Source organism: Dermochelys coriacea, chromosome 25, assembly GCF_009764565.3.
Source record: "Dermochelys coriacea isolate rDerCor1 chromosome 25, rDerCor1.pri.v4, whole genome shotgun sequence".
Lineage (NCBI taxonomy): Eukaryota > Metazoa > Chordata > Testudines > Dermochelyidae > Dermochelys > Dermochelys coriacea.
The window spans coordinates 519772-547038 of NC_050092.1; the positions used below are offsets into that span (position 1 = coordinate 519772).

Here is a 27267-nt window from a genome sequence, read left to right on the forward strand (position 1 = left end):
ATCCCCATGTAGCCCAGTCCACAGAGAAAGGGCAATGTATTATTCACTCTAGCTTTAAATGGCGTAAGCAACAGGGCTTTAGGGAACTCTTGGCAGGGTATGCTCCTGCAACTTAGGTATTCACTAGGCCCCTTGTCTACTCAAATCCAGACTAGTTAATCTTTCGGGAATGCGCCAAACCCCTTTCATCCCTGAAATGTAGGAAAAAAGTTGAGTTTTGAGATGGAATATATGCAACAGGGGTTACTGTACCAGGAACAGTTGGTAGGATTGGGGCTATAATGGCAGTTTAATAATTAGTGTAAAATGGGATACAGGTCACATGGTCTGATAAATAACTTTAGAATAATATTTTCAGTGCAAATACTCACAATTACAAGTTTAAAATTAATTCACCTTCCACAAAAATATGTATAAAATATATTGTTTTCTACAAACATACCTGCTAGTCAACTCATTCTCCAAAGCATTCATTGAGCGTGAACAAAGGGAAAGGAATTAAAGTTTTATTTGACCAACTGTTCACAGAGTTTTAGATGTGCGAAAATGTAGTCCCTTCACCTGTTTTTGCAAGCCAGAAAGCTGGTAGCTGAGAGACTCTATCCTCATGCGAGCTTCCTTCAGCTCCTCCCGGGCAGCATTGGCAGCTTTGTCATTTTGGTCAGAGGACAGTTTGGCATTCTCCAACTGGAAGAGAGTTTGGCACAGGATACTCACATTAGACTAGGCTTCACAGGTTTAGGGTTGCATTGGCTAAACCTGCTTGTGCTACTAGAACAGAAAGTCCATCGTCTTTTCCATTTTACACACACACAATTTTAATATGACTGAAAGACTGGCTGAGAAATACAGTCTGTGTCTAGAAACAGTTTAATAGATAATTCCAAATCAGTCAAATTTAAAATTAACTGCTTTCATGAACTTTCTGCAAAGTTAAATGTCAGCTGTACAACCACGTTATAGCCATTCCATTAATAAGAAATGGTTACTCACCTATTTTTCCATAGCTGTTGTTCTTCAAGATGTGTTGCACATCTCCATTCCACTGTAGGTGTGTGCACACGTACTGCACAGCTGTCAGAAATTTTTCCCATGGAGGTCCCTGTTGGGACAACTTGAGTGCCCTCTGCTGCCTTGCACTACTGCATGCAGGTATACAAGGTGGTACTGCCCCAACCCCCCTCAGTCTCTTCTTACCAGAACAATTCCAATAGAGAGAAGGAGGGAGGGTCGTGGAACAGAAATGTGCAACACATCTTGAAGTTACCAAAAAAAAAACAAACAAACAAAAAAACAGTAACAGTTTCTACTTCAAGTGACCACATATGTCCATTCCACTGTAGGTGACTCACAAGCAGTTTGAACTGGAGGTCGTTTCAGTGTTTACTTTAATAGGGAATTGATAACTCATCCAAATCTGGCATTGTCTCTGGATTGCTGAGAGGTAACAAAGTGAGAGGCAAATATATGGAATGATGACGAGGATGCTGCCTTACAAATGTCCAAGATGGGCCTGTGAGCCAGAAAAACCGCAAAAGCTGCCTGAGACCTTGCTAAACAGGCCGACACTCTACTCGGGGCGTCACATTATCAAACTGATAGCATAACCGAATATAACTGGATACCCAAGAAAAGATTCTTGGAGTGGACACTGGACAGCCTTTCATTCTGTCTGTAATTGTGATGAACAGTTGTATTGAAGACCTAAACGATTTAGTCTGATCCAGGTAAAAAGCCAAAGCTCTTCTAACATCTAGAGTGAGAAGCTTTTCCTTGTCTTTATGCATATGAGGCTTTGGAAAGAAGACCAGTCATCAGATTGCTTAATTAACGTGAAAACTGGAAACTTTAGAAAGAAACTTCGTGCGAGGACAAAGGCTAACTGTTACTACAGAAGACAATATAGGGAGGCTCTGAAACACTAGCACTTGCAATTTCCCAACTTTTCTGGCCAATATAACAGCAGCCAAAAAAAGGCATTTTAATTGAAAGGTGTAGCAAACAGATTACCAGAAACCCAAAGGGGGAACCAGTCAGCTTTGCTGAAATTAGATTCAAGTTCCATGAGTGTGGGTGTGTCAGGATATTGTATCTGTGGATATAATTTTTGGGGGGGAGGGGGGAGTGTGCAGAATTCCCTCAGGAGTAAATTATATTCCGAAAGAATTGCCATTATTCTAAAAGTTAGGAAAGCCTCTGGAGATTCAGTCTCCAGTGTCTCTCTGGGGTGCAGAAGCCATGTTAATTCCCTCTTCTCTCTCTCCCTCTCTCTCAAATTCAGGTTAAGACAATCCCTGCTGGTTTCCCTGATAGCTTTGTTTGTGGCCAATATGTAAACTGAAGTTAACCCACATTTCTTTGTTTAAAACAGACCTGTTCATCACTTTTACCTAGGCTAGGTAAAACATGTTTTAATAACATTATACAAAGGGAATTAATAACTTCACATATAAATTTAACACATGCATTTTACAATGATATTAACGACCAGTGTGGTGTTAGTTTCAAATGCCCTAGAGGGCATATTTTCTTCAAATCTCATTGCAGTAGTGTGTAAAGTGTAAATACAGAGCTGCTTAGGGTCAAACATCTTTTAAGTTGATGACAGCATACCAGTGCCTGGGATCCAGAGAAGGAATAATGGAAGCTAGGGTGACCATCTGGAATTTTATTTTCTTCGGGAACTTGAGTTCTTCCAGATCTAAAATAGGCCTGAGACTTCCTTTTGCTTTTGGGATTAGAAAACAACAGGAATAAAACCTCTTTCCTGCAAGTAACAGAGGAACTTCCTCTATGGCTCCCATGAGACAAAGAGATTGGACCTCCTATAGTACAACAGCCTCATGACAGAGGTCCCTGAACAAGGACAAGGAACACGAGTGGGGGGGGGGGGGGGATGGAAACAAACTCTAGGGTATATCCCAATTCCACTATGCTTAAGATCTGTGGTGATGCCAGACCAAGAATTTACGAAGTGGGATCGGTGATTAGCAAATGGGGGATGTGAAAAGATGGTACTCTCAGGACTGGCAGTCTGTCCTTGACCAATGCATCAAACTGTTTATTGCCTAGATGAACCAGCACTGCAGAGGCAGAAAGAGATGGCAGACGTCTCTTGTAACTTCTGCCCTTCTTCCTGGACACGTCCTTGGTACAGGTCATGAAATTTGGATAGTGCTATGGGCAAAAGGAATTTCTTTTTGTTGCCAACATATAAATACCCAGAGACTTAAGGGTCGCTTTTAATTCCTTGAGTACACAGCCTCGTCAGTCTTTCCAGAAAAGAGTGAAGGACCCTCAAAAGGGATCTTGAATGGTCTATTGGCACCACTCCCTATAGCAAGTACCCTTTTGGAGGTCTTGAATAGTCTAGTGAACCTCGGGGGGTGCAGGGGGGGGGGAACCAGTGACGACCCAAAATGACTGCAGCCATGAACGCCACCACCTAGTGATGGCAGAGACCATGTCTCAAGCTGCAGAGTCAGCTGCATCTAGACCAGCCTCCAAAGACGTTCTGGCAACTAATTTCCCCTCATCCACCATCACAGTAAATCCCTGTTTCAGTTTGTCTAGAAGCCTGTCCTTAAATTTTACATTTTACCCTGAGATAATATTGTAATGACCCAGCAGAGTCTGCTGGTTTGCAATTCAAAGCTATGAACCTCCAGTGGATAAACAATAAAGCTTCCTTCCAAATAAGTCCAATTTCTTTACTTCGTTTTTCAGCATTAATGCCTAGTGACCCTGTCTCCTCTTTTTCATTGGCTACAGAGACTAACAGGGTGTCCAGAGAGGAATGATTTTAGAAATATTTCAAGCCCTGTGAGGGGATGTAATAACTACTCCGCTCTTTTTGCAGTGGTGAGCAGGGAAGATGGGGTCTGCAACAGAACACTTTCAGGCTCAAGGATAGCCTCCTTAATAGGGAGAGCTACCATACAGGGTCTCATGGAGGCTAAAATGTCCACAAGCATGTGTGACTTTTCCTGGACCTCCTCTGGCTGGACATTCAGAAGTGCAGTCATCCTCCTCAACATCTCCCAATGGCCTTTGTAATCATCGGGTGCAGGAGAAACAGACTCTACTTATCACTGCCTCATTGGTGGATGAAGAGGAGGTGGCCAAGGGCTGGTGAGGTGGACCATCCTCTGATTCCTCTAAGGGAAACTCCTGAGAGCAAACCTCTGCATGTACAGGTCTGGTACCGAGGGTGGCTTGATGCGACACTTGCAAAGGCAAGTTGTGAGGCATGCAGGTATGCCCTAGATTGAGGAGGATCCCCAAGGATTCATGAAAGGCCACTGATATTGCCTCTGGACCCCAATTATGACCAGGCCATTGGTCTTTGTGAGATGGGCCATGCTGTGACTGTGCCTGGTACCATGGTGGATAGGCACTCCATGGGAACTGCTATACGTATACAGGCAGTGACATGCAAGAACCTCGGAATCCAATGACAAGTCCTCATCCTCCCACCAGGAGAGAGCTGACACCATCGGTACTGGGGAGACAGGTTCAAAGCTTGGAGTTAGAGGTACTGCGAAATCATGACTGGTTCCTCCCTACTTGCTACTGATCTGAGATGTATATTAAAGGGTGGACCCGAAGGTACCATATAAGGCATCAGAGGAACAGTTGACATTGATACTTTAGACACCGGAGCTGGGTGAGAGTCCTGAAAAGCCAGGAAAACCGGTACTGACAGGCTGAATAATTCCCAAGCTGCCATATAAGCCTTGGGCATAAACAGCACTGTGACAGAATGCTGGGCAACAACAGCTGAGCCAGCACCGGTCACTGCAGCTCCAATTAAAAACTGCAGAACAGACCTGGTTAAGAAGAGCTGTGCCTACTGGTGGGTGGAGGAGAGTTGGAAGGCTAATTAAGCCATTCGACCAAGGAAGGAAGCAGGAAGGGGTAAAGCAAGCAGCGAGACGGAGAGAGAGATTGCTCTTTCCTGCTTGCCTCAGGAGCTGAGGGCTCCCTAAGAAGGTAGGAGTATGGCTGTATATTGTACAAGTGTGGTGGGAACCGACATTGTAAATAAACTGCACTGCGTATTTTACTAGCATAAAGGTTTCTCAGCAGTTTGTGGACTTGAGCAGAAGTAGGAGTCAGTGGGCCCTGCCACAGGCACTAGGAAATCCTGCAATACTGGTATCTGAACCAAGGTCCATCTAGTCCAGTGGAGGTCCATCAGTGCCAGATACTTAGGAGGAAGGAGTAAAAGCCCTGCAGCTGGCAGATAATCCACTTCCCTCATTAGGTCTCATGGTGATCTCTAGCAGTTCAAAGATTGGTTGTAGCCCTGACACACAAGATTTATTAACCCTTCCAAAATTTTTGTTAGCATTAACTATAACACTGCATATCTGTTATCCTTACAAATGTCCAATCCCTTTCTGAATCTTGCTAAATTCTTGGTCTCAGTGACATCCTGGGAGTTTCACAGTCTAATTATGCGTTGTGTGAAAAGGGGTTTTTTTTGTTTTGTTTTTTTGTTTTTTGTTTTTTTGTCTATTATGAATTTGTCATCCCTTTAATTTCATTGAAACTCCCCTTGTTCTTGTGTTTTGACACAGGGAGAACAAACTCCTGATACACCTTCTCAAACCAGATATTATTTTATATACTTTTATCAAGCCTCCCCCAACCCCAGGTAAACAATACATTTTTTCAGTCTCTATTCATGTGAAAGTTTTTCCAGCTCTCTAATAATTTTCAATGTCCTTGTCTGAACCCCTTTAATTCCATAATATCTTTTTTGTGATGGGGTGACAATACAATACAGATTTTTATAATGCTACTATAATCTATTCTCTATCCCTTTTCTGATGCATCCAACCATTTTGTTAGTTTTTTTTTTATGGCAGCTGATCATCGAGCAAGTCTTCATAGAGCTGTCTACAAGTTCCATTGCTGAATTGATACATGCAGTGTTGTTGTAGTCATGTTGGTCCCAGGATATTAGAGAGACAAGGTGGGTGAGGTAATATCTTTTATTAGACCAACTTCTGTTGGTGAGAGCGACAAGTTTTCAAGCTTACACAGAGCTTTTCTTCAGGTGTGGGAATTGACACAGTTAATTAGAATCCTGTAAGGTGTAGGAGTAGTTTACCTTTTCCTCTCCAATGTGCATTACTTTAATTTATCAATATCGAACTTCATCTGCCATCCATACAACCTTAACCTGGCCCTCTGTTTGATGCCATTGTTCTCATGGGATTAATCTTTATTTCCCACTGTTTGTGGTTTTGAATCTCATGTTAATTCACTTTCATCATTTACAACAAAATGTGTCCATTGGTTTATAATAATAGTACTGTGAACTATACTATGTTACTCAGGGGCGGGGTTTCTAATAGATAAGAGCATTTTTAAATACTTTTATTTTGGTAGGTGTTCTATATGCAAGGACTGTAAAGAAATAAGAAGTGATGGAATGGATAAGACAGAGTCTGTCTGGGCAAAAATCACATTGGGGAACAAAGCTACTAGAGCCTCTCCTGGGATAGTGCTTGAGGTGTGCTATAGACCACCGGGATCTGATTTGGATATGGATAGAGACCTCTTTAATGCTTTTAATGAAGTAAATAGTAATGGGAATTGTGTGGTCATGGGAGACTTGTCCTTCAGTCTATATCTGGGAAGTTAAAGTGCTAGTAATAATAATAGGGCTCAGATTTTACTGGATGCAATAGCTGATGGATTCCTTCATCAAGTAGTTGCTGAACCAACAAGAGGGGATTCCATTTTAGATTTGGTTTTGGTGAGTAGTGAGGACCTCATAGAAGAAATGGTTGTAGGGGACAACCTTGGTTCAAGCGATCATGAGCTAATTCAGTTCAAACTAAATGGAAGGATAAACAAAAATAGATCTGTAACTAGGGTTTTTGATTTCAAAAGGACCAACTTTAAAAATTAAGGAAATTAGTTGGGGAAATGGATTGGACTGAAGAACTTGTGGATCTAAAGGAGGAGGAGGCATGGAATTACTTCAATTCGAAGTGGCAGAAACTATCAGAAGCCTGCATCCCAAGAAAGGGGAAAAAACTCATAGGCAGGAGTTGTAGACCAAGCTGGATGAGCAAGCATCTCAAGGCGGTTATTAAGAAAAAGCAGAAAGCCTACAAGGAGTGGAAGATGGGAGGGATCAGCAAGAAAAGCTACCTCATTGAGGTCAGAACATGTAGGGATAAAGTGAGAAAGACCAAAAGCCATGTAGAGTTGGACCTTGCAAAGGGAATTAAAACCAATAGTACAGCACAGACCCGTTTATGCGCGAATGTCGGGAGTCAAGCAGTTAACAGACCGCGGGTTAAGAAGGCCATGCTGAAAAAAGTGTCTATGATTCACTTAGGAAAAAACACCGTTATTTTCTGCTCTTTCTGGCTCACCTTTTTTTCTTTATCCCCCCCCCTCCCCCTTATGAAGTCTGTCATTCACCGCAGATGAAACGCGTTCACGGCCGATTCATCGGCTGATAGGCTTTCTCCAGAAACAGATACCTGCGCTATGCCATGATGCTTTTAAAAACAATTTATAAACCCCTTGCTGGCTTGGAATGATTCATCCCCCATCAAATTTCCAAATTTTAGTTGCTTGGGCTTGAAGAATTGGCCCACTGAGCGGCATTCCTTTCAGCCTTTCCTGAGCAAACCCCGTACATGTGGCTTTGTCTATTGTGGGTTTTTGCTGAATAGCGCACACGTTTTCGCTTAAGCCCCGCAGCAGAATTGATATTTTATACAAAGCCGTTCAATTTAGATTAGTTTTTTAGCCCTCCTCGGAGAGTAGATTCGGCAATCCCAATATCTTTTGAAACCTTGACCTGGGTTTCTTTGCTATTTACTCGATCTATTGCAGTTAGCTTTTCTTCTACAGTGTAGGAACACTGACGCTTGCCCTCTGCCATTATATTAGACCTACGGTTAAAATTTTCTATATATATATTACTATATAACTACTATATATCTCTCTAGTGTGACAATGACTAAGCATGCGTGATATGTCTTTACTAATATCGGTAAAGACGTATAACACGTTTCCGCTCCACAATTCCCATCGATTTCTATGTTAGTGAGCAAATCTGTAGCGCTACATAGCAAGTTCCTGTACCAAGTGTTAACGAGTCTCGCGTGTTAAATAAGTAGCACTGGGAGGCATGGCACTATCGCACGTTAAGCGGATTTGTGCGCTAAGCAGGTCTGTACTGTAAAAGGTTCTATAGCCATATAAATAAGAAGAAAACAAGGAAAGAAGAAGTGGGACTGCTAAATACTGAGGATGAAGGGAAGGTTAAGAATAATCTAGGCATGGCTCAATATCTAAACAAATACTTTGCCTTAATCTTTAATAAGGAGCTTCGGGATAATGGTAGGATGATAAATGGGAATGAGGATATGGAGGTAGATATTACCAAATCCGAGGTAGAAGCCAAACTCAAACAGTTTAATGGGACTAAATCAGGGGGCTCAGATAATCCTCATCCAAAAATATTAAAGGAACTGGCACATGAAATTGCAAGCCCATTAGCAACAATTTTTAATGAGTCTGTAAATTCAGGGGTTGTACCATATGACTGGAGAATTGCTAACGTAGTTCCTAATTTTAAGAAAGGGAAAAAAAAGTGATCCGGGAAACTACAGGCCTGTTAGTTTGACATCTGTAGTATGCAAGGTCTTGGAAAAAAATTTGAAGGAGAAAGTAGTTAAAGACATTGAGGTAATTGGGACAAAATACAACATGGTTTTACAAAAGGTAGATTGTGACAAATCAAACTGATCTCCTCCTTTGAGGAGGTAACAGATTTTTTAGACAAAGGAAACACATTGGATCTAATTTACCTTGATTTCAGTAAGGCATTTGATATGGTTCCACACAGGGAATTATTAGTTAAATTGGAAAAGATGGGGATCAATATGAAAACTGAAAGGTGAATAAGGAATTGGTTAAAGGGGAGACTACAATGGGTCATACTGAAAGGTGAACTGTTAGGCTGGAAGGAGGTTACTAGTGGAGTTCCTCAGAGATCGGTTTGGGACCAATCTTTTTATTACTGACCTTGGCACAAAAAGTGGGAATCTGCTAATAAAGTTTGCGGATGACACAAAACTGGGAAGTATTGCCAATACAGAGAAGGATCGGGATCTCATACAGGAAGATCTGTATGACCTTGTAAACTGGAGTAATAGTAACAGAAATTTAATAGTGAAAAGTGCAAGATCATGCATTTAGGGATTAACAACCGGAATTTTTGTTATAAACTGGGGACGCATCACTTGGAAGTAACAGAGGAGGTGAAGGACCTCGGAATATTGGTTGATCACAGGATGACTATGAGCCGCCAATGTGATATGGCCGTGAAAAAAGCTAATGCGGTCTTGGGATGCATCAGGAGAGGCATTTCCAGTAGGGATAAGGAGGTTTTAGTACCATTAGACAAGGCACTGGTGAGACCTCACCTAGAATACTGTGTGCAGTTCTGGTCTCCCATGTTGAAAAAGGATGAATTCAAACTGGAGCAGGTACAGAGAAGGGCTACTAGGATGATCCGAGGAATGGAAAACTTGTCTTATGAAAGGAGACTCAAACAGCTAGGCTTGTTTAGCCTAACGAAAAGAAGGCTGAGGGGAGATACGATTGCTCTCTATAAATATATTAGAGGGATAAATACCAGGGAGGGAGAGGAATTATTTAATCTCAGTACCAATGTGGACACAAGAACAAATGGATATAAATTAGCCATCAGGAAGTTTGTCTAATTTCAAGTCTAAAGTTTCCTAACCATCAGAGGAGTGAAGTTCTGGAACAGCCTTCCAAGGGGAGCAGTGGGGGCAAAAGAATATCTGGCTTCAAGACTAAGCTTGATAAGTTTATGGAGGGGAAGGTATGATGGGATAGCCTAATTTTGGCAATTAATTGATCTTTGACTATTAGCGGTAAATATGCCCAATGGCCTGTGATGGAATGTTAGATGGGGTGGGATCTGAGTTACTACAGAGAATTCTTTCTTGGGTGTCTGGCTAGTGAGTCTTGCCTACGTGCTCAGGGTTTAGCTGATCGCCATATTTGGGGTTGGGAAGAAATTTTCCTCCAGGGCAGATTGGCAGAGGTCCTGGGGGCTTTTCACCTTCCTCTGCAGCGTGGGGCATAGATCACTTGCTGAAGGATTCTCTGCACCTTGAAGTCTTTAAACCACGATTTGAGGACTTCAATAGCTCAGACATAGGTAAGCGGTTTGTTACAGGAGCAGGTGGGTGAGATTCTGTGGCCTGCTTTGTTGAGAGGTCAGACTAGATGATCACAATGGTCCCTTCTGACCTTAAAGTCTATGATTCTATGAGCACGTAGGTCTGATGCCATCAGCATTTAGGAAACTCCAGCTAGTACAGAATGCTGCGACACCTCAGCAACACTGGCTCCTGCAAGAACATCAAATCTGTCATCTGCTCCCTATACTGACTTCCCACAGAACACTGAATCAAGTTCAAGGTCTCAGTCCTTATCTTCAAGGTGCTCAACGGCCGGGGCCCAAGGTATCTGAAAGACTATCTAAAGCTCTGGGATGAAGACTATGATCCTCACACAATGAGACTCTCTACAAGAAGGATAAAGCTTGTTTGTGCAGGAGACAGAGCTTTCTTGGAGGCCAGACCAAGACTGCAGAATTAATTCCCCCAGGAACTAAGAACCATAATAAACCTCCCCATCTTCTACTTCAAGGGCAAGGCGCATTACTGTGACCTTGCCTCCTCTTAGAGAAACCCAGAGAAACAAGTGTACTTAGATACATTTTTCAAAAAATATTCAAGATAGAACTAGAAAATTGCAAAGGTCCCATTACAAAGACCATCCTGGTGTTACCTTAACTATGGGGCCACTCAGAGTGCTTCCATAGTAGCATGAAAGCTCCCTGAGGTAGGGATAGAGTTTTCCCTTTGATTGTGAGACAGCCAGAAGAACGCTAAGATACTAGTAATATCTACCTTGGTCTGATAGGTCTGTTCCAGCTCCATTTTGTACAGTTTGACCTGTTCGTCATGTTGATTGCGCAGATCCTGCAGGGCCTGGGCCATTTTGGATTCATACTCCTGCTGATGACTGCTGTCTATCTCAACTAAACGGTGCTCATGCCGTTTCCTTGTCTCTCTTACTTCCTACATAAACAAAAATGCAGGCAAAGGTCCAAGTTAGGGTAAACAACACGATCAATTCCTTTTACACCACAATTATTTCTATGTTATTTAGCTGCCAGGGCATTGAAAGCATCTCACAAAGTCCAACACAGTTAAAAAACACAACCTTTACATCTGTTAAGGTGAGGTCAATGTTTTAACAGATACAAAGTTATCTGGTCCCTTTCTACAGAAGCCAATTTATAAATATGTTCAAACATTAATTGTCTTCACTTAAAAAATGCAAAAAGATTCTAAAATAAGGGGCTATTCTGTGCTGAATTCACCAAATGAGAGAGAGCAGGATCAAATATCAGTTTTAACAGCAAAACAAGTGCAGCACAAAGCCTTCCCCCCCCTCAACACACACACACACACACACACACACACTAAACCCACTGGTAGACGACCGTAGAGATTCATATATTATTCTGGTAAAAATGGTGTCAAATATAGAGGGAAGGGTAACCACCTTTCTGTATACAGTGCTATAAAATCCCTCCTGGCCAGAGGCAAAACCCTTTCACCTGTAAAGGGTTAAGAAGCTAAGGTAACCTAGCTGGCTCCTGACCAAAATGACCAATGAGAGGACAAGATACCTTCAAATCTGGAGGGGTGGGGGAACAAAGGATTTTTCTGGTCTGTGTGATGCTTTTGCCAGGAACAGATCAGGAATGCAGCCTCACAACCCCTTTAAGTTAGTATGTAACCTAGCTAGAAATGCATTAGATTTCCTTTTGTTTAATGGCTGGTAAAATAAGCTGTGCTGGATGGAATGTATATTCCTGTTTTTGTGTCTTTTTGTAACTTAAGGTTTTGCCTAGAGGGATTCTCTATGTTTTGAATCCCATTACCCTGTAAGGTATTACCATCCTGATTTTACAGAGGTGATTCTTTTACCTTTTCTTTAATTAAAATTCTTCTTTTAAGAACCTGCTTGATTTTTCATTGTTCTTAAGATCCAAGGGTTTGGGTCTGTGTTCACCTGTACAAATTGGTGAGGATTCTTATCAAGTCTTCCCCAGGAAAGGGAGCGTAGGGGGCTTGGGGGGATATTTTGGGGGAAGAGCTCCAAGTGGGCTCTTTCCCTGTTCTTTGTTTAAAATGCTCGATGGTGACAGCATTCAGTTCAAGGACAAGGCAAAGTTTGTACCTTGGGGAAGTTTTAACCTAAGCTGGTAAGAATAAGTTTAGGGGGTCTTGCATGCAGGTCCCCACATCTGTACCCTAGAGTTCAGAGTGGGGAAGAAACCTTGACAAATGGGTACACTGTGAAACAGTTACAATGAGGTGAAAATAATGAATTCATATGGGTGTGCACTTAAGAATTCAATCTGGATGAGCCCTATTCATTTAAGACTTTGAATTAACAGTAAAAAACCCTACATGTATCTTCTTTCCCTGAAGTATAACAAGGACCTAAAATGAAAAGGAGTACTTGTGGCACCTTAGAGACTAACAAATATATTTGAGCATAAGCTTTCGTGAGCTACAGCTCACTTCATCGGATGCATTTGGTGGAAAATACAGAGGGGAGATAAAATGTGATCCTCTTGAATGTTACTGTTTTCACTCAAACATTCTCTCTCTCGCTCCAGAGAACTGTGGTCTCTTGATGCGCCAAATTAACCTTTCAACATGTTTGCATGCATAGGCAACATACACAGAAGGCTAACAGGAATTCAGAACGACTTTACAAATCGTCTTAGAGGAATAACTTACAGCTGCAAACAGAAAAGAGACTCTCAAACTATGAAAAAATGCCTTTCCACTCACCGTGATACGCCTTCATCTGATACAGAGAGAGTTCCATCTTGTGGTGTATTTTATATGCAAAGATAACTAGAAGTGCAGAGCCAGGTAGTTCTGGGCGCTGTAGCTCATGAAAGCTTATGCTCAAATAAATTTGTTAGTTTCTAAGGTGCCACAAGTACTCCTTTTGTTTTTACCCCAACTCTGCCAATGATTTAATATGTGACTTTATGAAAGTCATTTAACAGCTTTTTGCCTCAGTTTCTCTATTTATAAAATGGGGACAATGATGATCATTTCCCTAACTCACAAGATTAGTCAACGTTTGTAGAGCACTTTGAGCCAAGGCTACATAAACTCTGTATTAAGATTAAGTTGTCAGATTGATCATACCTCCTCAAATATGTTCTTCCGGAAATCCAGGTCCTCTTGCAAACTCTGGCAGCGATTCTCCAAGTCCACCCGCATCAATGTCTCCTTCTCCAATTGCTTCTTAGCCACAGCATGACCATCTTCTGCCTAGTGATAAATTCAGAATCCAAATTTTAAAGCTGCATTTAAGTTCAACTGCATCCTTGTTCTCTATTTATGAAACTCTAAACAGTGCCCTTAATTTAACTGCCTGTTCCCAAGTGTTCCCAACTATTTGTCTGTTCCCAAGTTAATGAGTTTCCCAAAAGAATACCAGTGACTACATTTAAAACAACTTTCATATGCTAGTATCACCTACTACAGTTCATGTTTATCTCAGTACCGTCTGATAACATAACTGGGAATTGTTAGCTCCCCACACTTTATACGTGGAGTAGACTTTAAATATTTTCCATTGGGACAGCCTGGGTATTACTTCTGCATGTACTTGATGATGTAAAAGGATGGTGCTGAAGCAGTGCTGAAATGCCAGACTTTACTCAAGACAATGTTAGGTTGACCTTGCTTACAAACAAACATCTGTGGATTTCATAAACCAGTTGAGAAAGACAGGCATCTGCATACCGGAGTTGCTCTATGGAGCCAGAGTCACACACATACAAATTTAATCTCTATATTTCACATATCAATCTCTAAGTAGATGTATTAGCATGGTTGTGCAACACATTACAACAGTAAACTAAAGTAACAACTTCAACAGGACAGAGTCTTTCTATGATGTAGGTAAACTCTAAAATGTTCATTTACATACCTTAGCAAGCTGGGCCCGCAGGTCAGCAACCTCTGCTTCCAAACTGCGCTTCTCATTAAGAGCAGTACTGAGTTCTGCTTCACTTCTATGGAACAGGGCTTCAAGATCCTTAATGCGACTCTGAGCCAAGGACAAATCTGCATCTTTCTTTTTGTAGCTTAAAAAAAGAACATATATTTTATTTCCACAAGTTGGCTGCTAGTTTTATTTCCTTCAAAAGGTTTTGTTACATTGAGATTCCATATCCCAAACTGACCTCTAGCAATTACTACCCATTGTGTACCACTAGGTGGCCCCAGACTAATATGTATTTGAAGTCATTAAAAGTAACAAACCACTCTGAAAAAACTTGTTTCCATTGAGCTGTTGCAAATCTATTGATTACTGAAGAGAAACTTTAGCAACTTTAGCCACTTGGGTGGGAAAAGTTACATTAAACTGTCCCCCAAACAGTGATAAAGTCAGCATTATATACACACTGCACAATGTCCAGTGCTGAATAAAAATTCCATTAATCAATTAACTTAAAAGCTGGATAGCACACTTCATCCCCAGGAGCCTTACAAATCTTGGACCTCATCCTTAGAGTAGCAGAGCACCTGCAACTCCCACTGAAGTCAATGCGCGTTGCACATGTTCAGTACTTCTAAGGATCAGGGCCATTTTACATAATGTACTCATTCACAAACCAAAAAAATCATTTCACCCACCACTGAAATGCAATCACTTCTTGGAGGCAAAGTAGCAACCATTTAACAATACCCAGTACAATACACCACAAATTATGACAGATCATTTTTCCCCAATGCAGATAGCCTGGAACGCTTGATAGTTGACAATGTGAATTTGTAGACTGATAAAAGAACAGGCTTTCCTACTGAAAAGGTCAAGCTTTTTAGAGAGTCCTTGTCCCTTGGTGTCATCTTAAGAAATCCTTGTTGTTCAGACTTTTCTTGCAAGAGATCCTGGCACCTGATGTGAGAAGAAATACTCAAAGCGCTTAGGAAGCATTGGTATCATCTATCCGCTCTTTTAGATGTAGACAATATCAGAGGCTAGGGTCTGCCACAGGTCCTTAGCTGGCTCCAATAATTCCTTGTTGATCAGCATTACAAGATTTCCAGGCAGAATAGCGTGGTGCAGAATACCAAATAATTTTAGGCTTCTTTTGAACCACCTCCCATGTAAAGGGTCTAAGCTACATGTTTCACAAAGTCGTGGAAGATTCTGAGATCATCTGATGGGTGGCATGGATGGATTAAAACAGTGTCATAAGGAGGAGGAGGATACTGGAGCTGAAATTAATTGCTCGCCCACTTCTGCACGCTCATCTTCCTCACTCCACCTCTAGTCTCTAGGTTCCATGATTGCGCTAGCTGACTTAGATAACTGACTAACCTGCCATAAGGTGAAAGCAATTTAACCAGTATGGGGGAGCAGGAAGAAGCGGGCGGGGGGGGGGAAGCAGAGGATAGTGGCTTGCAGACATATTGCTTAATAACCAATGCCCAGCACAGCCAAGACTGGTAAGCATATGCATACTGAACTGAACGACACAAAGGAGGATACCGAGGGCATGTTTCCAATGAGACCAATGTGTTTTCCTAATTACAGAGTGGTCTTGTGGAATCCCTCCCAGGATCCCAGTATAAAGCTCAGGAAGAGGAATGGGAATGAGGAGGAGATGAATCCCAATGGAGAAGATGAAAGAATACCTCTCTTTCAGTGGCACAACTACCCTTTCCAGTTTGCTATGGCACTCCAGCATAAGGAACAGATGTTACCGACCTCTCCCATGCAAAATGTGGCACTGTGATTTCAGTGACCAAAAACCTAGTCATCACTGCTGATGTTTGTACAAGCCAACTAGAGCAAGTGTAGTACAAGGCCCATATATAAACTGCTGAACAGGGCATTGATGCCAATGTGGTCAATACCAATGTGATGGATACACATACGCTCAGTGTCAAGAAAGGCAGCACTGAAAAGGCAGCAAGAAGTTGTTAAACAAGTCTATCCTAAACACAAAGAGGCAGTTACTTACCTGTAACTGGAGGTTCTTTGAGATGTGTGGTCCCTATTGTTATTCCAAATGTGGGTGCGGATGTGCGCCATGTGCCAGAAGGTTTTCTTAACAGTGTCTGTTGACCCATGTCTGTCATGCATCCTCTCATGCTCCCAGACAACGTTATAAGCAGCTGTGTGTCTCAACACCTCTCCAGTGACCCTGATACCACTGGGTAGTCCAGTCTGCGGTAGAGGGATGGAAGGCAGGTTTTGGAATACAGGTAAGTTACCTCTTCTTCTTCGAGTGATGGTCCCTATATGTACTCCAAATATGAGTGAGCACTGCAGAGCTGGGTGCAAGGATGAAGTGGAAATGCAGTATCTGTAGCATGGCGTGGCACACTGCAGCATCCGCAGCCGCTCTTGGGTGATGGCGTAGTGGGCTATGAATGTGTGAATGGAATGCCACCTTGCCATCAGAGGCAGATTAAGCTTTTGTGGGGCCCTGAGCCAGGACAAGTGGCACCCTTCCCTACCCCTTCTACCTGCAGTCAGCACGTCACCCCCGCACATCCTGCCGGGGAAACAGGGTTGGGCTTGCCCTGCTCCCCCGCTCCCCACCAGCACTCCTGCGGAGAGCGGAGTCAGAGTGCTTGTCCTGTTCCCCATGGGCATGCAGAGTGGGGCAAGCCCCCACGTCCCGACTCCACTCCCCAGCAGGGGTACTGGGCAGGCCGACGGAGCAGGGCAAGTGCTATCAGGTGGACCTGTACAAAACTGAGGGGAAAGCCCACCGTTTTGAGCCCAACGGTGGTAATCAAGGATGATCCTGGATATTGCACTCGGTGGTGATGGCAGTGAGCCCATGAGGTGCAAACGTTTCCATTTAGCCAGTAGAGGCCCGTCTGGATGTCCTCCAGCTTTGAGTAGAAGGTGTCGACACGGGGTGAGCACGCTTTGTCTACCCTCAAGCCTCATCCAAAGGTGATGTCAGAAGGCCTGGTTTGGGACGCTGGAGCTCTGCCCTGATCTTGCATGAGGAGATCTAGAAGTGTTCGGGTGAAGTGTCAAAGGAGGTCTGTGAACCAAAACTGACATGCCATAATGGGGCTATGATTATTACGGTACCTCAGCTCCCAGCAAATCTTGATCAGGACTTTTGGAAGTAGGGAATGGAGGGAAAGGCACAGTGGAGGTCACTTGTCCAGGATAGTAAAAGAGCGTCACAATGCGAGTTCTCCCCCTGGCTCCCCAGAGCAATAAAGGGGTAGCTTGCGGTTCTCGTGAGTGGCAAAGAGATCCCAGTGTGGGGTGCCCATTTGTGGAAGAGGTAGCAGAGAGTGGCATTGTGCAGATTCCCACTCGTGGTTGAGGTACAGAGTCCTGCTGAGCACACTGGCTGTGGAATTTTGGGAGCCCGGGAGGTACGTGGCTTGGAGCATCACATGATGGCTGATGCAACCAGTTCCAAAGGTGGATTGACTCTGAACAGGGGATGGAGATTTGTTTGTTGATGTACACAACTGCTGCAACATTGTCAGAAAGTAGTTGAACTAGGGCATGATTGAATCTGAAGCAGAAACAGCCTGCCACACTAAAACTGCCTGCAGTTTTAGAACATTATGTGCATTCTGGCCTCCAGCAACGACCGGATGCCCTGGCCTGTGTGACAGTCTAGGTGGGCCACCCTCACCCCCAAGAGGAAGGGATCTGCTGTGATGGTGGCCTGCGGAGTGGGGGTAGTGAAAGGGGTTCCAACCATGACCTTGGAAGGGTCAGTCCACCAGGTGAGAGGCCAGAACTGTCTGGGGGACAATGACGCTGGACTCCAAATAGTCCGTGTGGGGCCTGTAGATGGAGAAGAGCCACAGTTGGAGGCAGTGCACGTGTAGACGAGCTTGTGGGGTCACAGAGGTGCAGGCTCCCATATGTCCCAGGTGGATCATAGTGCGAGAATTGTGATGGAGGTCCACAACTATGGCCGTCAGCGTTGCAAAAGTGGTCTGCTGGAAGGAAGGTCCATGCCACAACTGAGTTGAGCTGCATCCCAATGAAGTGGATTGTGTAGTACAAGCACCGATTTCTCCTAGTTGATTCAGACACTCAGAGAGGTCAGGAGACTGCAAAGGGAGAGGACAGCGGAGGGAAGCTCTGGTTGGGATAGCGCAACCGGAAGCCAGTGTCCAGGTAGAGATACACTGAGTAGCCAAGACAGCATATTTGTGCTGCCATGACAATGAAGACCTTCATGAAGACATTCGGAGCTGTGGAGAAAGGGAGGATTCAGACTTAGTGTTGCTGTCCCATCTGGAAATGGAGAAGTTTCCAGCGGCCTGGGTGGATGCTCACATAAAAGTAGGCATTCTTCACATCGAGAGCCACGAACCAGGCCCCATGGGGAAGGGAGGGGATAATAGATGCCAGCGTCACCATATGGAACTTAGGTTTCCTGATAAAGGTGTTTAGTAGCCAAAGATTGAGAATAGGGTGGAGCCCCCTGCTCTTCCTCAGGACGATGAAATATGGGGAGTAAAAGACCCTCCTGTCATAGAGAGGTGCCACATGCTCTGTGGCGCCCTTTGTGAGAAGAGCATCTGCCTCTTGCTAGACAAGGCATTGATGAGAAGGAGGGATCTGAGGGGCAGTGTAGGGGAAAGAAAGAAATTCTATGGAGTAACCATGATAGATAATCTCCAGTACTCAGCCTGTGGTGATCTTGCCCCAATTTTGGGCAAACAGGGCAAGACGGCCCCCAAAGATGACATGGGGTGCCATCAATGGCAAGGGTTTGCAGTTCTCGAGCAACAAGTCAAAACTATTTAGGATATTGGTGGGCAAGGGATGAGGAAGTGGCCGTGGCAGAGGGTCCCGCCACTGGGACTGGCGGCACCTGCGTGGGTGTTCCTGCTGCCACTGGGAGTAGGCTAGGTAGTGCACATATGTCCAGGGGCAGAACTTCTGATGCTGTTGCTTGCGATGTGGAGTCAGAGTATAGATCTCCAGGGATCGTAGTGTGGCTCAAGAATCCTTGAAGGAATGAAGGGACTCATCCATCTTTCAGCAAAAGCACTTGTCCTTGTTAAAGGAGAGGTCCTCTATAGTGGTCTGGGCCTCCTGAGGAAAGCCAGAGGACTGAGTTGCATGAGTTGCAGTGCATGACAATGCTCATTGCAAGGGAGCGCAAGGACATGTTATTTGCAGCAACTGCCACTTGGAGGATCACACTGGTAACCAGGTGCCTGAAACTGCGGCTGCTGGTGAGATGGCAGTTTGTCCTTGAACTCTGCTAGCTTGGCATAGTTATTAAAATCATATTTGGCAAGCAGAACCTGGTAATCAAGCTATTCAAAATTGCAGCACCGCTGAGGAACAGACCTTCTTCCCCAAAGGATCTAAGCACTTGGCTGGAGTGAGAACCTTGTGGGTGACTGGGGGACCAGAAAGAAGCGGAGAAGGCAGGTAAGGTATCTCCCGTTCCTCTGGCGAGAGAAGGGGCTCCAAAATGGAAGGAGTCTGGGGAGTGCCCTTAGAGATGCCAGAAGACCACGGCAGCGTCCATGGGAGAGGCTGGACTGAAGGGTGCGAAGGTCGCGGTGGGATGGGTGGTGGGTGTGCTAGGGACTGCTCCAGACAGGCAGGGTACTGGGGTGACCAGTGGTGCCACCGGATCCTTCTTGTGCTTTGCTTTACCTTTGATGCAGGGAAGCTTGGGCACTAGTGTCGGCACGTAACATCTCACCTGACCTGACTCAACTCAGCTTGGGGAGGAAACACTGCGCTTAGAAGCGGTCATCGACAGGGACTTGCTTCTGTGCCCATGAGTGCTTCCTATCCTCATATCTGGGTTTGTCCTTCACTGCCGGTACTGCCAGATCCAAGGTGTGAGAAGTGCTGGGAGGAGCACTGACCACCAGTGATGGATGCTGCACTGATGGTTCCAAGGGTCCCAGATCCAACTGGGAGTGCGGTCTCATGGCTTCCTCCATGAGGTATTTTCCGAGGCGGAGCTCCTACACTTCACGAGTCCAGGACAGGGAAGACTTGCAAATTGCACGACGAGTGGCAATGTGAGCCTCCCTGAGGCAGTAAGAGATGCCATTGGAGTTCAGAGAGAATGAGTGTGGGCAAGAAACAATTTTTAAACCCTGGAATGCGAGGCATAGTCCCCCGGGGGGAGGGTGAAAAAACAAAGGAAGCATACCCCACTCAGGGTAGACTAACACTAAACAAACTACTACTATATACAAGAAAAACAAGAACTATACAGAACCATAGGGTTAGAAGGGACAGCAAGGCTCATCTAGTCCAACCCCCTGCCAAGATGCAGGATTCATTCCGTCTCAACCATCCAAGACAGATGGCTATCCAGCTTCCTTTTGAAAAACTCCAGTGAAGAAGCTTCCATAACCTCCCGAGGCAATCTGTTCCATTGTCCTACTGTTCTTACAGTTAGGAAGCTTTTCCTGAGATTTAATTGAAATCTGCTATGCTGTAGTTTAAACCCATTGCCTCTTGTCCTACCCTCTGTGGCAAAAGAGAACAACTTTTCTCCATCTTTTTCATGGCAGCCTTTCAAGTACCTGAAGACCACTACCAAATCCTCTCCTAATCGCCTCTCTTCCAAACTAAACATACCTAGTTCCTTCAGCCTTTGCTCATATGGCTTGCATTCCATCCCTTTTTTCAATCTTTGTTGCTCATCTCTGGATCCTGTCCAGTTTCTCTACATCCTTTCTATACATTGGTGACCACAATTGGACATTACTCCAGCTGTCGCTGGTTAGGCCTCAAGCAGAGCAATACTATCACCTCCCATGACTTGCTTGCTATGGCTCTGTCCATGCAACCTAAAATTGCAATTGCTTTTTTTTTTGTGCAACATCATCACATTGCTGACTCATCATGAGGTTGTGATCCACCATCTGCAAACTTGATCACTATGCTGTCTATACCTACATCCAGGTCATTAATAAAGATGTTAAACACCAGAACAGATCCCTGTGGAACCCATTTGTGACCTCCCTCCAACCCAAAATCATTCCATTAACAGTTACTCTTTGTTTGCAGTTGTTTTTCTCCATCTTACTTATCAGAATGTCATGTGGGACTGTGTCAAAAGCCTTGCTGAAGTCCAGGTATATTCTGTCTATTGCATTCCCCCCATCCGCCGAATCAGTTACCTTGTCAAAGGAGAAAATCAATCTGGTTTGGCACGATTTGTTCTTGGCAAATCCATGCTGGCTGCTAGTTATTACCACTTCGTCCTCCATGGTATTTGTAAACTGAACGTTTTATACATTGCTCTAGTAGCATCTCGGGTATCAAAGTCAAGCTGACTGTCTCTCATTCAGCCTCTTTTCCCTCTTTTTAAAGATGGGCACTATGTTAGCCCTTCTCCAGTCTTCTGGGACCTCTCCTGTCATCCATGAGTTTGTAAATATTATTGTTAGTGGCTCTGATATTTCTTCAGCTAATTCTTTCAGTACCCTCAGGTGAATAGCATCCAGCACCACTGATCTGAATTCATTCAAGTTGGTCAGAAGATCTGTGATATGTTCTTTACTTATCCCGATCTGCATCCCTTCCCCTTTATTGTCTGTGGTAACTTCGCTAGTCATCCGGTCACGTGTTATTTTTTGAGAGAAGGCAAGCAAAGTAGGCATTGAACAGCTCTGCCTTCCTATTATCTTCTGTTACCAGCTCACCTGAGCAGTGGACCCATACAGTCCTTAACCTTTCTTTTTGTCTGACATATTTGAAGAACCACTTCTTATTGCCTCTAACATTCCTTGCCAGCTGTAACTCATTCTTTGCCTTGACTTTCCTGATTTTGTCCCTACACACTTGTCCATGTATACTTCCTTGGTGACATGCCCCTCCTTCCATTTCCTGCATGTATCCCTTTTTGTTTTTAGACAGTTAAAAAGTTCCTTGTGCAGCCACACTGGCCTCCAGTGGCCATTATCTTTCTTGTGCGTCAGAATAGCTTGATGTTGAGCCTGTAGTATTAGATCTTCTAAGAACTGCCAGCCCCTTTTGACTCCTTTTCTTCCTAATTAGTCTTTCCATGGGACATTGCCTACTATTTCTCTAAGCTGGTTGAAAACTGCCTTTCTGAAGTCCACTGTCCTTTTTCTGTTCTCATGTCCTCCTTTCTATAGGATCTTGAATGCTATCAGATCATGATCACTTTCTTCCAAGTTCCCAACCATCTTCAATTGCACAAGTAATTCATCCCAGTTGGTCAAAACCAGATCCAAAATGGACAATACGCAAGCTGTTTCTTCAACTTTCTGAATCAGAAAGCTGTCCCCTACACACGCTAAGAATTTGCGGGATGTATTGTGTTTTGCTGCAATAGTCTTCCAACACATATCAGGGAAGTTAAAATCCCCCATTAATACTAGTTCATGTGTGTTAGCTAATCTGGTTACCTGCAAACTGAGTATGACACTTTCTTAGCTAGAAGACTAAGAGCACAAAGAAACAGGGGTTCTGACTCTGGCCATGTGGCGGTAAGAGGGAACTGGGAGAGGCATAGACCCGCACAGTCTGTTATAACCTCAGCTGGGAGCACAAGGGGGACACACAATGCGTGTGCGGGTCAATGGACACTGCTATGAAAACCTTCTGGCTCCAGCACATACGCACCCATGTTTGGAATATATATAAGGACTATCATGAAGTGTTTACACTTCAATTTACATACAAGTAGTAAACTTACAGCACTGTGGATTTTACCAGAGCTCTTAACACACTTTCTTTTCATTTTCTGGGAACTTGGTTATGTTCTGGAAGAGAAGCACAATGGACACCTAAGGAAATTTGTTAAATCGATTCACTGGCTTCCATGTCTGAAAAGAGATGTGCAACTCTGCCCTGCACTGCACTTGTCTACATTAAGGAAATCTGTATCACTTAGGTACACATCTGTGTGCCACACGAAGAGAAGTTTCTTAGAAACAAAGAATTTGTCAATCGTCAGAAACTTGGCCCTAATATCATCATTGTAGTGGTGCAAACGCCTTATCTCTAGACCCTCTGCAGCAGCACAAACTGGGGCTTGAATTAACCTACACCTGCATAAGCCCCACTGTGTGTCAGTGTAGCATGTCTATATAAAGAGCTGCACCACAGTGCATAACTACAGCAACGTACCTAACCTAGAGAAAAATTTCTAAACGTAGACAAAACCTGTTTCCAATAAATTTCTCCATGTTTGTACAGAGGTATCTAGGTTCAGGAATAGAAGCTCTTTGACTTTAAACAAGTCACTTAAACATCTCTAGCTTAATTTAACCATTGTGAAAAAGTTCCTGCTCTACCTTGGTGGGCTTGCACTTATTGGCGGATTTGCTCGTCTTGGAGCTCAGCTTGGCCGTTTTTCTGAATTCACAGTCCAGGTCGACGACTCCTGCGTCTAACGAGGAGTTGGGAGGAACCCGGGCCCGCCCTCTACTCCCGGTTCCAGACCAGGGCCTTGTGGAATGCAGCAGTCTAGAGTGCCTCCTGGAACAGCTGTGCGACAGATACAACTCCATGGGTTACTTCCCCATGGCCTACTCCCAACACCTTCTTTATTCTCACCATAGGACCTTCCTCTGGTGTCTGATACTGCTTATACACCTCAGTCCTCCAACAGTCTGCATTCTCACTCTCGGCTCCTAGTGCCTCTTGCTCCCAGCTCCTCACACGCACTCCACAAACTGAAGTGAGCTCCTTTTTAAAACCCAGGTGCCCTGATTAGCCTGCCTTAATTGATTCTACCAGCTTCTTGATTGGCTGCAGGTGTTCTAATCTACCTGTCTTAATTGTCTCCAGAAGGTTCCTGATTGTTCCGGAACCTTCCCTGTTACCTTACCTAGGGAAAAGGGACCTACTTAACCTGGGGCTTATATATCTGACTTCCATTACTCTCCTATAGCCATCCTGCCCGACCCTGCAACAGATACTCCCCCCACCCCCGCTCAACCCTACGGGGTTGGGCAACTTGGGACATCAGGCAGCGTACTCGTGACAAGCCATCTACATTGCCATGGTGGCTTCCAGACCAGTGTTGTATGGTGAACTGGAAAGATTGTAGGGACAGGAACCATCTGGTCACCCTTGCGTTCTTCTCTTTATTTCGCTGCATCCACTGGAGGAGTGCGTGGTCGGTCACAAGGGTAAACAGTCGTCCCAGAAGGTAATAACATCGTGTTTCCATGGCCCATTTCACTGCGAGGCACTCTCTTTCAACCACGGCATACTTCTGCTCTCTTGGGAGGAGTTTCCTGCTGAGGTAGAGGATTGGGTGTTCTTCATCTCCAACCATCTGCGATAGGACAGCTCCCAATCCTACTTCAGATGCATCTGTTTGTAAAATGAATTCTTTGTTGAAGTCTGGGGCTATAAGCACGGGGTTACTGCAGAGGGCTGTCTGTAGATCCATGAATGTGTTCTCTGCGGCATCTGTCCACTTCACCATGTCTGGACCCCAGGCTTTTATCAGGTCTGTCAGGGGACTCGCTCTGGTAGCAAAATGGGGAATAAATAGTTGGTAGTACCCCACCACACCCAGAAATGCCCGGACTTGCTTTTTCCGATTCGGCCGGGGCCAATTTTGGATAGCCTCTGGTTTGTTTAGCTGGGGCTTCACCATGCCCCTTCCTACAATGTAGCCAAGGTATTTAGTCTCGGCTAGCCCTAGAGCACACTTGGCTGGGTTGGCTGAGGCCAGCCCATCTTAGCATGTCCAGAACCGCTTCCACCTTTCCTAAGTGGGTTTCCCAGTCAGGGGTGTGAATAACCACATCATCCAGGTATGCCGCTGCATAACTGGTATGGGGCCATAGGAGCTTGTCCATAAGACACTGGAAGGTGGCAGGTGCCCCATGCAGTCCAAAAGGAAGAACAGTATATTGAAACAGACCCTCTGGTGTAAAGAATGCAGTCTTTTCTTTCGCATCTTTGGCAAGGGGAATCTGCCAGTATCCCTTTGTTAAATCAAGAGTGGTCAAAAATCGGGCATTGTCCAGGCGGTCAACTAACTCATCGATATGGGGTATGCATCGAATCTGGATTTCATTCAGCCGGCGAAAATCATTACAAAACCTGCCATCAGGTTTGGGCACCAACACAATCGGGCTTGACCACTGACTGTGGGACTCTTAGATCACTCCCAGCTCCAACATCCTTTTTAGCTCTGCCTTGATCTCCTCCCTTTTTGCTGCTGGGACCTGATAGGGCCTTAAAGTTACCTTTGCCCCAGGGTCTGGGATAATGTGGTGATATGCTTCGGTGGTCCAGCCTGGTTTGGTTGAAAACACGTCCTGGTATCAGTTGATCATCTCAGTTACCTCCTTCTTCTGGTTTGGTGTCAGATCAGTGGATATCCTGATCTGCTCCTGCATGTTATTTCCCTGGATTGGGGTCTCTTGGGCCACTACACACACACACACACCTCGTTGGTGCCAAGGCTTTAAGAGGTTAATGTGATAAATTTGTTCTTGTTTCCGGCGTCCTGGCTGCCACACCTTGTAGGTTATTTCCCCCACGGGTTCAACCACCTCATAGGGCCCCTGCCATTGGGGGGCATTTGGGGACCCCATCCCCTTGCTTTCTGCCGTGGGCACCAACACCATCACCTGATCCCCTGGTTGGAACTGTCGGACTTTTGCCCGGCAACTGTAATGGGTTCACTGGGCCTCCTGCGCCTTTTCTAAATGATCCTGTACAATAGGGGTGACCTGGGCTATCCGTTCTCGCATCTGTAACACATGGTCAATTATATTTCTCCCCTCATTGAGTTCCTCTTCCCAGATTTCTTTTTCAATATCTAATATGCCACGGGGGTGGAATCCGTATAATAATTCAAAGGGGGAAAACCCAGCTGAGGCCTGAGGTATCTCCCGGATTGCAAACATAAGGTAGGGTAGTAGGGTGTCCCAATCCTTCCCGTCTCGACTTACCACTTTCCTTATCATTGCCTTGAGGGTTCAGTTAAACTTTCGACCAGCTCATTGGTCTGCGGATGATAGACTGAAGTTCTCAGGGTATGGATATGGAGCAGCGTAAACAGGTCCTTCATTAGTTTCAACATAAATGGGGTACCTTGGTCTGTTAATATTTTCTTTGGTAGCCCCGCTCGGGCAAAGAGCCCCACCAACTCTTTAGCTATCGTTTTAGAGGCCGTGTTCCGCAGGGGGACGGGCTTCTGGGTAGCGAGTGGCATTATCCAGAACGACAAGTATATACTGGTGGCCCCAGGCTGTCTTCTCCAGGGGTCCCATTAGATCCATGGCTATTCGCCCAAAGGGGACCTCTATGATGGGAAGGGGTACTAAAGATGCCCTCAAATAGGGCCGGGGACTGACACTCCGGGCAAGACGCACAGTACCTCCGCACTTCATGTACTCCGGGCCGGATGAATCGTCGCAGGACCCGTGCCAGGGTCTTCTCTACCCCCAAATGCCCCCCAAAAAGATGACTATGGGCCAGACTTAATACAGCATTCTGATGTTTTTTAAGTACTTGGATCTGCTGTACCTTCTGCCCCTGTACTGGTGCAACCTGGTATAAGAGATTCTTCTTTATTATGAAGTAGGGTCCTGGTCCCTGGGTTTTCCCTTCCATGGGGACCCCATCTATTTTGGTCACCTTCTTCCTAACGTTGTCATACCTTGGGTCTTCAGCCTGGTCCCGTCCAAAATTTCCTCTCCCGGGGCTAATCTACCCGAGATCTAGGGCGCCAGTCTCTGTTGCCTCTACTGGTTCAGAGGGATTAGGGTGTGGGTCACACTCGGGTGCTTCTCCCTCCTGGGTGGCCTCCTTTCCACCTACCTACAAGAGTGACCCTCTGGCTTTGGGCCAGTATTCGGGTTCCCAAGACCTTAGCTGCCCTTCTTTCCCTTTTCGTCTTTCTACACCGTCTGGGAGTGAAGAACAAATTTGAGGATATTTCAGAGAAGGTTGGGGGCTGACAGTCTACTGTGGATGCCTCACTATTTTCAGGGCTTCCCCCTTTCTCCAATTCCCCTACTTAGTAAATCTCCAAACCCTGGGAAGTCCCTCCCTATGAGCACTGGGTATGGAAGTTTAGGGACTACACCTGCTGCTATCTCAGTAGTGTTCCCTGAATCTCAATTTTTACTGGGATGGTGGGCTAAG

At 44.8% G+C, this 27267-nt stretch overlaps 1 protein-coding gene across 4 annotated transcripts in view; it reads right to left on the reverse strand.

Annotated features, from left to right (window-relative positions):
• The window catches only part of LMNB2 (lamin B2), a 100814-nt gene that overhangs the window by 16259 nt on the left and 57288 nt on the right, over nt 1-27267 (reverse strand). For 3 of the 4 annotated variants that reach the window (XM_043502851.1, XM_038383865.2, XM_043502853.1), the window contains exons 3-6: nt 14113-14269; nt 13323-13448; nt 10989-11159; nt 562-687 (exon numbers count right to left, since the gene is read on the reverse strand). In XM_043502851.1, the coding sequence (XP_043358786.1) occupies nt 562-687; nt 10989-11159; nt 13323-13448; nt 14113-14269 (580 nt within the window). Of the gene's footprint in view, nt 1-561; nt 688-10988; nt 11160-13322; nt 13449-14112; nt 14270-21886; nt 22233-27267 lie in introns of those variants that run through there. The other variant, XM_043502852.1, reaches the window with a different exon arrangement.